At 36.8% G+C, this 14,322-nt stretch overlaps 1 protein-coding gene across 7 annotated transcripts in view; it reads right to left on the bottom strand.

Annotated features, from left to right (window-relative positions):
* Positions 1 to 451: 451 nt before the first annotated feature.
* Positions 452 to 14,322, bottom strand: part of KIAA1841 (KIAA1841 ortholog) — a 58,127-nt gene continuing 44,256 nt past the window's right edge. For 4 of the 7 annotated variants that reach the window (XM_040224173.1, XM_040224176.1, XM_040224178.1 and 1 more), the window contains 7 exons: positions 10,608 to 10,699; positions 9,704 to 9,721; positions 9,217 to 9,245; positions 9,065 to 9,138; positions 8,496 to 8,584; positions 4,071 to 4,162; positions 452 to 3,082 (listed from right to left, as the gene is read on the bottom strand). In XM_040224173.1, coding sequence (XP_040080107.1) covers positions 3,046 to 3,082; positions 4,071 to 4,162; positions 8,496 to 8,584; positions 9,065 to 9,138; positions 9,217 to 9,245; positions 9,704 to 9,721; positions 10,608 to 10,699 — 431 coding nt within the window. In that variant the 3' untranslated portion in view covers positions 452 to 3,045. Of the gene's footprint in view, positions 3,083 to 4,070; positions 4,163 to 8,495; positions 8,585 to 9,064; positions 9,139 to 9,216; positions 9,246 to 9,703; positions 9,722 to 10,607; positions 10,700 to 14,322 lie in introns of those variants that run through there. The other 3 variants (XM_040224175.1, XM_040224177.1, XR_005718322.1) reach the window with 2 other exon arrangements.

Here is a 14,322-nt window from a genome sequence, read left to right as displayed (position 1 = left end):
TCCAGAGCACTCAGCACAGCTCACAATACCTGGCTAAGAGTTCTGAAGAAGGACAATAACAAAATGATGCAACAGTTATCAATCACCTTTTCTGCAATATTTTATCCCTTAAATGTTTGCTGAATCTTTACCAGGTTAGTTTTGTTTTTTTTTTAAGTGAAGTCGCTCAGTCGTGTCCGACTCTTTGTGACCCCGTGGACTGTAGCCCACCAGGCTCCTCCATCCATGGGATTCTCCAGGCAAGAATACTGGAGTGGGTTGCCATTTCCTTTTCCAGGGGATCTTCCCGACCCAGGGATTGAACCCAGGTCTCCTGCATTGCAGGCAGACGCTTTAACCTCTGAGCCACCTGGGAAATGTACAAAATTCATTTCTTCCATGAAAACTTATGATCTGGAGCCCATCTGAACTTTCTGAGAAGATCGAATGATTCAGATCAAGAGACTCTGCAAACAACTTTTGTCATTAATGTTTATTTCAATTAAATAAATGTGAATTCAGAATTAATATAAGATAAAACCTCAAAGTATTTAGCAAAACAAATGCTATTATGAGTTTGATTAAAATATTTGTGTTACCTGTGTTATGAACTACAGACATTCACAAAATTTAAAGCATGTTCTGAAGAAAATAAAATTCTGATAAATTCTGTTTGTAAAAATCAATTCAGTGGTACAGTCCCCCTGGGGAAGAACCAATCTGCCTTGTTACCATCAATTAAAAATCAAATGAGATATTTTCCTCTTTCAGTTGTGACTGTCACAGCACTATATAACACATACAAACCTAAATCCTTTTGATCAGAGAATACAGTAAATAAGACTGGTATTTAACAGGTCTTACAGATCATGTAGTATAAAACATTTTCTTTTGCAAATAAAATTTATAAACTATTTCAAAAATATCAAACCAGTGAAAAATATGTCAACTGCAACAAAATTTCCAAACAGAAGTTCAAAAATCTTGGCAAAGCTATGCATGTAACATCAAATAAAATCTAGCTTTATTTACCAAATAAAATATTCATTAAAAATACATAACACTTCAACATTTCAATAGAAATTGCTGTTCTGTCACACACAATCAAGTCTGTTTTCTAAATAATTTGAAGCAAATTTCAATTATAAGGTAAATGAAGACTAAAAAACAATGCAAATTAAAGTGTTTTAGAGACCTACATATAAGTAATTTCCAAACACATAATTGTTATATGATTATGGTTTGGAACAAATTTTCCCTGAGCACTCTTTCTGCTTGGTTAGAAAAACTGATTTTTCCTGAATAATTCAATTTTTCATCCATCAAGTGTATCTGGGAATCTTTCCTTCCAGACTCTCTAAAGTAATAACTGATTATAACCATTTTAAGGGGCTATTTGAATGGCTATAGAATTATGGTTGAGTTTTAGTGCCCTGAGAACTGTACAGTGGGTGTCTTATACAACTGAAATGATTTACTATCCTAACTATCAACAGTTGCTTTAACAAATTCAGAATCCAAATTTGTTTTAACAAATTCAGCTGTTTTAACTAGCTTCACAGAAGAAAGAAGTAATAATCAGTAATTCCAGACCAATAAATACATATTAAAAACTGAAAAAAGAGTTGGATTAACATTGTGATTTCTCTGGAATAACACTGAAAAAAATTAAGCTTTCTGCCCAAAACAGGAAATACTTCGTGTTAAACTTTACTTAATTCAGTTTTGAGATCTGTCACTCCTTAAAAGTCATGCAAGCATAAAATTAGCATCACTGGAAATTTCGTCACATAAATGGCAGTTCTCAATGCTATCACAAGATTCACAGCCCAAAGACATACTATAATCAGTGCACATGTACAGTACGACTGCTAGATGTGTTCCCCTAATTTTTTAAGATCTTAAAAAACTCTTAGCTATTTGAGAGTTTAGGCCTCTTCTCTTTCAAATAAATAAAGCATAACAAATACCTGGGAGTCTTAACTATGTAAATTTCTAAATACTAATTTTTTACATAGCCTAGCATCACACTGATAGCTGGTGAATGATGTTGGATTCGTGATCTCTGAAGATTTCAGCTTCAGGACTAGGGACCAAGCTTGATCACTCAAGAGCTTTTGTGTAGGAGAGTTCTATTAAAGTATAAAAAGGGACAGAGAAACCTTCTGACATAGACATCAGAAAAGGGATGGAGAGTGTCCCCCCTCCCTAATCTTATCAAAGCCTTATATACTTTTATCAGACCCACTCCCAAAACATACATCTTAAATTAACAAGATTCGAACTAACAATAGAAAGGTCTTACCAGACCCACTCCCATAACAAACACCATAACAAGATTAGTCAGAAGGTTCTTGTTAAGAAGGATAAACATGTCCTAGAGCAAGACACATTGCTGTTACATAATCATTAAAGTGAAGTGGCTCAGTCATGTCCGACTCTTTGCAACCTCATGGACTGTAGCCTACCAGGCTCCTCTGTCCATGGGATTTTCCAAGTAATAGTACTGGAGTGGAGTGCCATTTTCTTCTCCAGGGGATCTTCCCAACCCAGGGATCAAACCCAGGTCTCCTGCATTGTAGACTGATGCTTTACCGTCTAAGCCATACATAATCGTTAGTACAGAGCTTAAGGAAAAACATACCCTTGAGTCATTAGCTCTGGGCTTAAAGAAAAAATGTTTTATGTGACTAATGTAGAAAAAAAATGTTTGTCCTTGTCTCCTTGAGAGCTCCAGACCCCTTTCTCCTTCTTGAGGGCCCCAGATCCCTTCCTCCTCTGTGAGGGCCCTGGACTCCTTCCTGCTTTGAGGGCCCCAGACTCCTGTCAACCTACTTAAGAATGAATTCTCTCAATACCAAAGGAAAATCAGATTTAAGAAGTTTCATATTTATAATTTCCTAAGACTTAACTTATATATTTCCCTTACCACTAGATTTATGTGGCTTGCAAGAATATTTAATAAATAACTTAAAACATTTAGAAGTAATCATTCCAAAGATCTTCAAGTAAGCAATTTCAAGCGTCCAGAGGTATGTCTTCTGTCTTCTTATATTTTAAGGTACTTTACACAGGCCGACCTTGACCAAGACGACTTTTAGACCTAGATTTTTTTAAACAGAAAAGAACGTAAGAGGTGCTTCTAAAACAATAAGAAGCTGCCACTGCTTTAGGTTAAGTCTGATAGACACTGTCAAAATTTAATGAAAATTCATATACCTCCATAATCCACTTTAAAAATTCTTGGAGTGAAATGTACTTTGGAATTCAGGTATTTTTAAATTTTTAATATTATGAATCTGGAGTAGTGCCCCATAACCAAACACACGAGTATATCTTTACTGACACAAATGAGCATTTATATTAAGTAGGATAAATAAAAACTACAAATAGCACCACAGTAGCTCAGATCAGGTTTGAGTTGCCACAATGTATGAAAAAAACTTTGGGCTTTCTGAGTTTTCTGGATTTGAACTGCAGATAAGGATCTGTAGTATTAATGATCAAATTTCAGTAACTGCTAATCTTTCAAAGAAAAGTTGTGCTGTAAAATGACACAGAACATAGAAGTTAGATATTCTTTTTCTTTGGCCCCATTGCACAGTATGAGGGATCTTAGTTCCTGGACCAGCCCCCTGTAGTGGAAGCATGGAGTCTTAACCACTGAACCTCCAGGGAAGTCCCACAAGTTAGACTTTATAAAGAGAGAACAAGAAATAAGAAAATTTCAATGATTTATATAAAGCAGTAATATGTTATCAATAAACAGCATAAAAATCCTGCTAGTTGGCAGTGGCACTACAGCTTACATTTGTCAGTTGTTGGCTCAGAACCGAGCTGACTCAATAAACAGAAAACTGATTTTAAAAAGCTATACTTTCATTAAATTTTGTCATCATGACCTTTTAAAGTCTTAACTCTTAAGTTAAAATCTGGTTCTGACTAATGTCTTGATGATCTAATCTCCAAACAAAATAAAACAAAACTCAAATTATGTGCTTCCAGTGTTCATATGATTTTTCCCTTAAGAAAAAAAAAATATATATCATCACTTCAAAGCTGGCATTCTGAATTCACTTCTGCTGATTTACCTTGTGTTTTTTTCTGAGCTGCTCTGCCGAGCACTGACTGGCACTGAGGCCTTGATTTGTGCTTCAAGCCTGGAATAAATACCTCCTGCAAACTGTAAAGGAGCAAAATTAAGTTACTATCTATATGGAACCAATAATTGAAACAGCATTACTTTTGAATTTAGAAGCAATTTTTTTTATTTTTTAAATTAAAAAGTTTGGCTCTTTGAGTTATAATTTATACGTACTATTTTACTTTAAAATTCACCCTATTTAGTGTACTGTTCTGAGTTGAATTTTGACAAATGCATACAGTTGTGTGAACACTTATAATGGAGACATAACCCAGTTCCATCACCCCAAGAAAATCTCCTAGTGCTCCCTTTTAAGGCCAATGATTTGATGACTTTACAGTACAAATTCTGGCAACCATCAACTTTTGGGTTTTTTTTCTTGGCTGGTCTGTGTAGTTTGCAGGATCTTAGTTCCCTGACCAAGGATAGAATTTGCGCCCTTGGCAGTGAAAGAACAGAGTCCTAACCACTGGACTGCCAGGGAATTCCCCTACTTATCTGTTTTATGTCCCTATACCTTTGCATTTTCCAGAACCTTATATATATACAGAATCATACAGCTTACAGCCTTCTGAATAAGGCTTCTTTCACTTACCATAATGTGTAGGAAATTCATCTATGTTGCAGCATATATCAGTAGCTCATTCTTTTTTATATATACCACAGTCTTATTCACTTATCAAGTAAAGGATATTTGGGTTGTTTCTAGTTTTTAACAATTCTAAATAAAGCTCCTGTAAAGATGTGTGAAATGATCTGTATGGTGAGTAAACATTAAACAGTATAAGAAACAAGCAAACTGTTGTCCAAAGTATCCATTCCCTTTTGCATCCTTACTAGTTATATATGACAGTTCCAGTTGCTCTCTATCGTTGTTAGCATATTTAAAAACAAATTTTTTTTTAGACATTTTAGTAGGTGTATAGTGGTATCTTGTTGAGGGATTAATTTATGTTTCCCTAATGACCTAGAGAGCATATTGAAAAGCAAAGACATTACTTTGCCAACAAAAGTCCGTTTAGTCAAGGCTATGGTTTTTCCAGTGGTCACGTACGGATCCGAGAGTTGGACTGTGAAGAAAGCTGAGCGCCGAAGAATTGATGCTTTTGAACTGTGATGTTGGAGAAGACTCTTGAGAGTCCCTTGGACTGCAAGGAGACCCAACCAGTCCATTCTGAAGGAGATCAGCCCTGGGATTTCTTTGGAAGGAATGATGCTAAAGCTGAAACTCCAATACTTTGGCCACCTCATGCGAAGACTTGACTTATTGGAAAAGACTCTGATGCTGGGAGGGATTGGGGGCAGGAGGAGAAGGGGACGACAGAGGATGAGATGGCTGGATGGCATCACTGACTTGATGGACGTGAGTCTGAGTGAACTCCGGGAGTTGGTGATGGACACGGAGGCCTGGTGTGCTGCGATTCATGGGGTCGCAAAGAGTCGGACACGACTGAGTGACTGAACTGAACTGAACTGAATGACTAAGAAGGCAAAGAGGCTATCTGAGGAGGCTTCACTAATAAAGAAGTGAAGTGAAAGGCAAAGGAAAAAAGGAAACATATACCCAACTGAATGCAGAGTTCCAGAGAAAAAGCAAGGAGAGATAAGAAGGCCTTCTACAATGAACAATGCAAAGAAAGAGGAAAACAACAGAATGGGAAAGACTAGAGATTTCTTTAAGAAAACTGGAGATGTCAAGGGAACATTTATATGCAAAGATGGGCACGATAAAGGAAAGAAACGGTATGGACCTAACAGAAACAGAAGGGATGAAAAAGAGGTGGCAAGAATACACAGAAGAACTATACAGGAGAGGTTTCAATGACTCAGATAACCACCATGGTGTTATCACTCACCTAGAGCCAGACATCCTGGAGTATGAAGTCAAGTGGGCCTTAAGAAGCATCACTACAAACAAAGCTAGTGGAGGTGATGGAATTCCAGTTGAGCTATTTCAAATTCTAAAAGATGATGCTGTTAAAGTGCTATACTCAATATGTCAGCAAATTTGGAAAACTCAGCAGTGGCCACACGACTGGAAAAGGTCAGTTTTCATTCCATTCCAAAAAAAGGGCAATGTCAAAGAATGTTCAAACTACTGCACAATTGTACTCATTTCACATGCTAGCATGGTAATGCTCAAAATCCTTCAAGCTAGGCTTCAACTGTATGTGAACTGAGAACTTCCAGATGTACAGCTGGGTTTATAAAAGGCAGAGGAAACAGAGATCAAATTGTCAACATTTGTTGGATCATGGAAAAAGCAAGGGAATTCCAGAAAATGTCTACTTCTGCTTCATTGACTACACTAAAGCCTTTGACTGTGTGGATCATGATAGCTGGAAAATTCTTAAGGAACTGGGAATACCGGACCACCTTACCTGTCTCCTGAGAAACTGTATGTGGGTCAAGAAGCAACAGCTAGAACCAGACATGGAACAACGGACTGGTTCAAAACTGGGAAAGGAATACATCAAGGCTAAATACTGTCAACCTGCTTACTTAACTTTTACACAGAATATATCATGTGAAATGCTGGGCTGGATGTATCACAAGCTGGAATCAAGACTGCTAGGAGAAATATCAACATCCTCAGATATGCAGATAATACCACTCTAATGGCAGGAAGTGAAGAGGAACTGAAGAGCCTCTTGATTGGGGGTAGTGAAACTCAACATCAAAAAACTAAGATCATGGCATCTGGTCCTATCATTTCATGGCAAATAGAAGCAGAAAAAATAGAAGCAATGACAGATTTTAACAGAAGCAAAAAAAGTAGAAGCAGTGACATATTTTACCTTCTTGGACTCTAAAATCACTGTGACACTCCAAAATTTCATGGTGAAATTTTGACTGCAGCCATGAAATTAAAAGACGCTTGCTCCTTGGAAGGAAAACTAAGCCAAATCTAGACAGCATATTCAAAAGCAGAGCTACCACTTTGCTGACAAAGGTTCGTATAGTCAAGGCTATGGTTTTCCCAGTAGTCATGTATGGATACTAGGGTTGGATCATAAAGAAGACTGAGCACCGAAGAACAGATGCTTTCGAATTGTGGTGCTGGAGAAAACTCTTTGACAGTCCCCTGGACGGCGAGGAGATCGAACCAGTCAATCCTAGAGGAAATCAACCCTGAATGTTCATTGAAAGGACTGATGCTGAAGCTCCAATACTGTAGCCGTGTGATGTGAAGAGCTGACTCACTGGCGAAGACTCTGATGCTGAAAAAGACTGACGGCAAGAGAAGTGGGCAGCAGAGGATAAGATAGTTAGCATCGCTGATCCAATGGACAAGAGTCTGAGCAAACTTCAGGAGACAGTGGAGGACAGAGGAGTCTTGGTATGCTACATTCCATGGGGTCACAAAGAGTAGGACAAGACTTAGTGACTGAACAACAATAATAATGACTAATGGCATTTCTGGTGGTGGCTCAGCAGTAAAGAATCTGCCTGCACTGCAGGAGCCAGAAATTCAATCCCTGGGTCAAGAAGATCCTCTGGAGAAGGAAGTCCTCTGCTCCAGTATTCTTGCCTGGGAAATCCCATGCACAGAGGTGCCTGGTGGACTACAGTCCAGGGGGTCACAAAAGAGTGGGACAAGACAGCAAAAAAAAAAAACAAAAGATGACTAAAGATGCTGCCATCTTTTCCTGTGCTACCTTCTCTCATGAAGTCTATGGTTAATTTTTTGCCTGCTTCTTTTTATTGGGCTGTTTATTTTCTCACAGTTTATGGTTTGTTTTTTCATTCTCTTAATAATGCCTTTCAAAACCAAGTTTTAAATTCTGATGAAATCCAATTTTTTTCTTTTATGGATCATGCTTTTGGTGTTGTAGCTAAGAAATATTTGTCTAACCCATGGTGATAAAGATTTTTTTTCCTGTTTCTTCTTGTAGGGAAGTAAATTTTTCAATAAAAGCATTAGGGGCAAAAGTTACTGTAAATATACAACACTGATACTAATAACGATACATAATGTTATAACTAACATGTAATTCAGTAAGAGTACAGGTATTTCTTGTTATCATTTTTATAGTAAGATAACATCTTATTTTAAAGATAACATCTAAGCACCGATACAGAGCTGATAAAATTAGCAACTCCAGGAGGCCACCTTCCAAAATGAAGTTAATCTGTTCTTGGATACTATACTTTTAGCGACAGTGTACTATACTATATGTGTTACACAGGTCTATGGACCATAAGAGGTGGTGAAAAACTTTTATGTGAATGAACTGGCTAACTGGTACAGAATACAAAAATATATTAAAAATTTACTCTTTTAAAATCATAAAGCATCTTTATACTTATGATGAAAATAAAGTAGGAAAGAGTACTAAGCAAGCACCATACATGAGTAGGTAATTCTTACTTCTTTGGCTTCCCTTGACCTGACTCGATCCAGATCTCCCAATCTCATCTTTATTAGGTGCCCAGTAATTTCAGACATCCGCCGCTGATCTGAAAGGTAAAAATTAATAAATCTTACTTTTTATGAGGATGTTTAGTAATTTTTATTTCTTAAAGAAGACTGCAATTATTAAAAGTCCATGAAAACACCACTGTATATTATTTGCAGACACATACACCTATTAATCTTTGAAGGACTTTAGGCTTCAAGTGGCAAAATGGCTCATATGTATATAACTGGGCTGCTTTTAAGATGACTGTAAATCAGCTGAAGACATATTCAGCTTTCTTGAAAGTGGAAGCGGTGGATGAAAGTCAGTCTGAGAGACCTCAGACTGACGGATGCATGAAACCACACATTATCTACTGGGGTTGTCTAGTAATGAAACTCTGGTTGGTGCCTGAGGAAATGTGCTAATTTGGGGCCTTATTCCAGTTGGAATCTTTAAAGCTATTCAGCATACTTCATAAAAGACTCCTATCATTGCTATTTATAGCCAATTTGTACATTACTCCAATAATACTACTTACCATCTTCTCTTTGTGCATCTTGGTTGAATCTCAAGGATCTTGTGGTATCCCACTTATTCTTCTGCATACTCACACTATTGAAAAAATTAAACAAAAATCAGCATTGATGTTTTTAGAGTGAACATCTGAGTGGATTAAGAAGTAATACTCACATGAAAGGAGACACATCTCTAGAAGTTGACTAAAAAAAAGTAGACAACATTAAGGCCCAATTAGAACATATTTACTGATTAGTGTTATAGGTAATAACAAAAAAGAGTTTACATTTATTGGGTACAAGATACTGTACCAAGAGCATTACAAGCATTGTTTCATTGAAGCTTTGCAACAACCATGTGAGATAGACGCTATTATTATCTCTATATTAAAACAGTTTCAGAGGAGTTAAGAAACTTATCCAAAGGGAAAGAGACCTAGAATTTGAACCTGTTTTATTTATTTGACCTGGAAGGCCCCCACCTCTAATGCAGTCTTTTAGAATTCACTCATTCTGTGCCTGTGGTCCTTAACATGGAGATGAATGTGTAATCCATCCAACATATACTGTGTGGAATGTGTCTCCGCCCGTTTTTCACACATTTTTAAAATCCACAGTTCTTCTTTTAGCCAACAGTAGTTATACTGTTCTCTTATTCCTACCTGGCTTTTTACTCCTTCCTTTGAAGGCATGAGGAAATTAGAATAATTTTAAAAGGTCATAAAATATAATCAATTCTAAAAACTGTTTTATTTTTTGAATAAGTAATATTGGTTCAAAATTCAAGAAGTATAAATAGGACACACAGTAAAAAAAGTTTCTGTCCTTCCCCCTAGATATTCAGTTCCCTTCCTTAGAGGCAACCAGTTTTATCAATTTCTGAAATAGTTTTCTACAGCTATTTTATGGATATATAAGAAAATTCATATACATTTATCTATTCTACATAAATGGTAGCATAATGTACCACTATACATACTGCTCTGCACTTTTCCTTTTTTCTTCTTCTCTTAAAGTATAGTTAATTTGCAATGGTGTGTTAGTTTCTGGTATAAAGTGATTCAGCTTATATATACATATTTTCACACACACACACTCTGGAGTGGATAGCCATTCCATTCTCTAGGGGATCTTCCCAACCCAGGGACCAAACCTGGGTCTCCCACATTGCAGGCAGATTCTTTACTGTCTGAGCTACCAGGGAAGCCCATGATATATATATTTATATATATTCTTTTTCACATTCTTTTCCATTATAGTTTATTATAAGACTTTGAATACAGTTCTCTGTGCTATAGGATCTTATTATCTATTTTATATATAGTAGTTTGTATATGCTAATCCAAAACTGCTAATTTATCTTTCTTATACTTCACTTTCCTTTCTTCATGTGTCAATGTACCTTAGAGATCTTTAATCTCAGTCTTTACAGAGATTCTTTACTTATCTTTACACTGCTAGCATTTCACTGTGGTACTCGTAGCTCTTCTTTTTGAGATTTTTCCTGGATGTACCTGCTTATTCTTAATACAAACTTTAGAATAGTAATAGATAATTTATAGTTACCTTCTCCAGTGCCTTTTCTTTCTTCTGACCACAGGGTGAAGACATCTGCTTTTTTGGTTGTTTAGCGAACTTCTTCGGCTTCTCCTTTTTTCCTGATAATAGAACATCAGTGTTATCAGCCCATACACTTGTTACATCCAAACAATACAATCACTGAAAAAACAAAACACTCTTTTTAAAAACTAAAAAATTACCTTTAGATAAAAAGTAAATATATGGAGAAACAAAACTAAAAGTGCTTTACAGAGGTTCATTTACTTTTCTTCTTTCTACTTGGTGAAAATCTTAGGGAAAAAAATGAGGGCAATGAATTCCAAGTCCCAGTGAAATTAAATGTAGAAAAATGTTGGGGAAATTACACACATTTATTTCCCTGAATCTAATGTGACAGAGGAGTCATCTCCTAATTCCAAATTTTTCAATATAAAAAATAACTGTAACCCCAAAAATCACAAATTGAGAAGGGGAGGAAAGAAGAGTTCACACACACAAAATCTTTAAAATGCCTTTGTTCACACAGGAGCTTGGGCTATGAGGGTAAAAATGGAGGTAGAACATAAATGATCCTAGGAAGAAGCAGATCTGGGATAAACTGTATTCAAAACGAGGGCATTCCTGTAATGAACATTCAGACCTTACTCTTGGCTGACAGTTTAGTGGAGAAAGGAGACAGGCAAAAAAAGAGGGAAGGGAAAGAAGTATTTCTCTAAAAACAAGGTTGGAAGGTTGATAATAATACATTAGATTGCTGTTTCCCAATTATCAATTATTTGCACACCATCTTTACAGTTTTTGCTCTATCTTAAAAAAGAAACTTCATCACTACCAAATGAAAAGCCTGTAAAAAGTGCTACATAGAAGACAATCTTGAAGATAACAGAATAAAGACAAAACAACATTTAGAATCTAGATAGATTTATTTTTCTGCTGGCCCTGGGCCGCTGACATGTGTCTCTCTGTTAATGTGGGAGATTAACAAGTGTTATATTGCTAAAAGCCATGATAGGGTGGGCTACATAACAGCAGCGTGAAAGGGTGGACAATTCCTCCCCGCCCCCAATAATGATAAAAACAGAACAAAAATTGTATAAACAATCATCTACAGACACTGGAGAATAATCAAAGGAAGAGAGAAAGTTCACTGTTTACATGTGAAAAAAGCTTTCTTATCTGAGGGCACTTTCTCCCTCCTCAGCTCAGGGAGAAAAATTATAACCTTGAGTTGCAGGGAGAAAATGATAGAGTTCAAAGCAACAGAGGTGCTAGGAATTCAAAGGGGAAAATCTGAAAACAAGAAAGAGATCTAAGCTCTAAACTGTGAACATAAACTATGCCCCAATTCTGAGGTGAATATTAAACTATGCAAGTACACAGGAGACCCTAGGAAGCTCATCTAAAAAGGAAAGCAGAAACCAGGGTGGGGTGTTGATCACTGGAAGACAGAACTGCTCTCTGTGAGAGGAGGCACATTTCCTGTGCCTTTGAATGACTTCCCCAAACTGTTTTTAGCTTGAGCTTCTGAGAGTCTTGCTGGCTTGAATTATCACAGGTCAGACCTGGGACTGGAAAAGCAAGTAGGAATCTAGGGGGAACCCCAAAGCAAGGAAACCACCAAGCAGGTGAGCCCTCAGTAAATTATTTCCTTGGCTGACCAGTAAACTCCCCTTACTGTCATCCTGCAGATGCCGCCACCCTCCGTGGTGACTGCTGAGGAGCTGGGGGAATGCAAGAAGCAAGGTGAACAAGGAACAGGATTGGCCCCAGATAGCTGAGGTGCACATGAAAGAAATGAATTCAGTGAGCCCAGAGGCTTGCATCTTCCCATACACAGAATGCTCAGTTCCTTCACTGATACCTGATCTTGATGTTCGGACTGCCTGCTCTATTTGTTGCAAACTTGTATATAGCCTAACGTTCCCCTGCCTCCATGGAGCAGTTTTCTCAGAGCTACTGAGATGCTGTGCCCTGGGCTCAGTGTCCTAAACATTCCCACCAGATAAAATAGCTCTCTACTTTCAGAATGTGAATATATTTTTTCAGTCAACAATTTTGGCGACCATGAAGCAACCCAGAGCAGATTTCTTTCCTCCGCCCGAACTTTATGAGAAACCAAGACATGGTACCAGAAGAGGCTCACCAAACTACACAGGTTGGTGTGCCTTTGAGGTGGGGACAGCCAAAAGCAGCAGCAGTTAACAGGCAAAAAAACCTGTGCAGACACACCAGCTGGGAGACGGATTTAGGAGTGTGGCTTAGGCAGGTTAACTGCTTATGAGAACAAAAATCCCAACAATTCTTAGGAGAATAAAAGGTTTCAGAGTTGCACAAAGATAATCTACAGAATTTAGTTCTCACCCAAAAGTCATGAGATAAAGAAAATGATAAGTATGATCCACTCAGAAGAAACAGTTGATAGAAACTGATTGAGAAGGCCAGCGTGTTGGACCTGGGAGACAATAATTTCAAAGCAACTGTTACAAACATGTTCAAAGTAAAAATGGTAGAGAGAATCTCAACACATAAACAGAAAATATAAAAGGAGAACCAGGGGGTAAATTCTAGAGCCGAAAGGAATAACTGAACTGAAAAAGTTAAAAAATGTAGCAGACAGGCTCAAAAGAAAATCTGAAATGGCAGAAAAATGAATCAGTGAATGTGAAGTCAAGGATTAGAACTTATCCAATCGGGGGGAGACATGACTGAAGAAAAGACCCAGAGCCTCAGAAACAATATCAAAAGGCCATAGGTCTATTGGAGACCCAGAAAACAAATGTGATAAAGGCGCACAAAAAATACTTGAAAGAAAGAATGATTGTAAGATAAAAATTTATAGATTCAAAAAGTTCAACAAGTCCCAAATAAAATAAACACAAAGAAAATAACATCTAGGCATACTGTAGTCAAGCTTCTAAAAGTCAAAAATAAAAAGATAAATCTCGAAAGCAGCAAGATTAAAAGTACACATTATATACATAATGGGAAATTTTTATCACAAGGACTGACTTCTCAGAAACAATGGAGGGCAGAAGACTGAAATGACGTATTTAAAGTGCTGAAAGAAGGCAATATATAGATATATAGTTATACAGTTATGGCTGATTAGTGCTGCTGTATGACATAAACCAATACAACAAGCAATTATCCTCCAAATTTAAAAAGAAGTGCTAAAAGAAAAAAGTTGTTAATCAAGAATTATAAATTGAGAAAACTGTTCTTCAAAAACAAAAGCAAAATAAAGACATTTTCAGGTGAATAAAAACAAGAGAATTCACTAGTACACTTGCAGTATACTTGTGCTACAGGAAGTAAGAAGTCCTTCATGCTGAGTTAGTTAAGAATCCATGGGGTCGCAAAGAGTCGGACACACTGAGAGACTTTCACTCACTCATGAATGAATGAATGAAAGAAAATAACATCAGATGGTAACAAAGATATAGACACAAATGATAAACACGTTGGTAAATATAAAGGACTAAAGGTATATATTTTTCTTTGTTCCCGTCTCTAAATGTTCTTATGTTAATATTTTACCTGGAGTAATTCATATTACCTTTAAGTAGACTGTGATAGATTAAAAAGGCATGTTGAAATCTTTAGAATAATCAAATGCAAAGAAATATAACTAAAAAGCTAATAATTTAAATAATATACTAAAATTATTTTCTTAGCACAAAAAAAGCAGGAAAGGCGAAACAGAGAAACAAAACATTTGAGC

The sequence above is a fragment of the Oryx dammah genome, unplaced genomic scaffold (assembly GCF_014754425.2).
Source record: "Oryx dammah isolate SB20612 unplaced genomic scaffold, SCBI_Odam_1.1 HiC_scaffold_25, whole genome shotgun sequence".
NCBI lineage: Eukaryota > Metazoa > Chordata > Mammalia > Artiodactyla > Bovidae > Oryx > Oryx dammah.
Note: the sequence above shows the minus strand (reverse complement) of the source record. Positions and strands in the feature narration are given on the sequence as shown.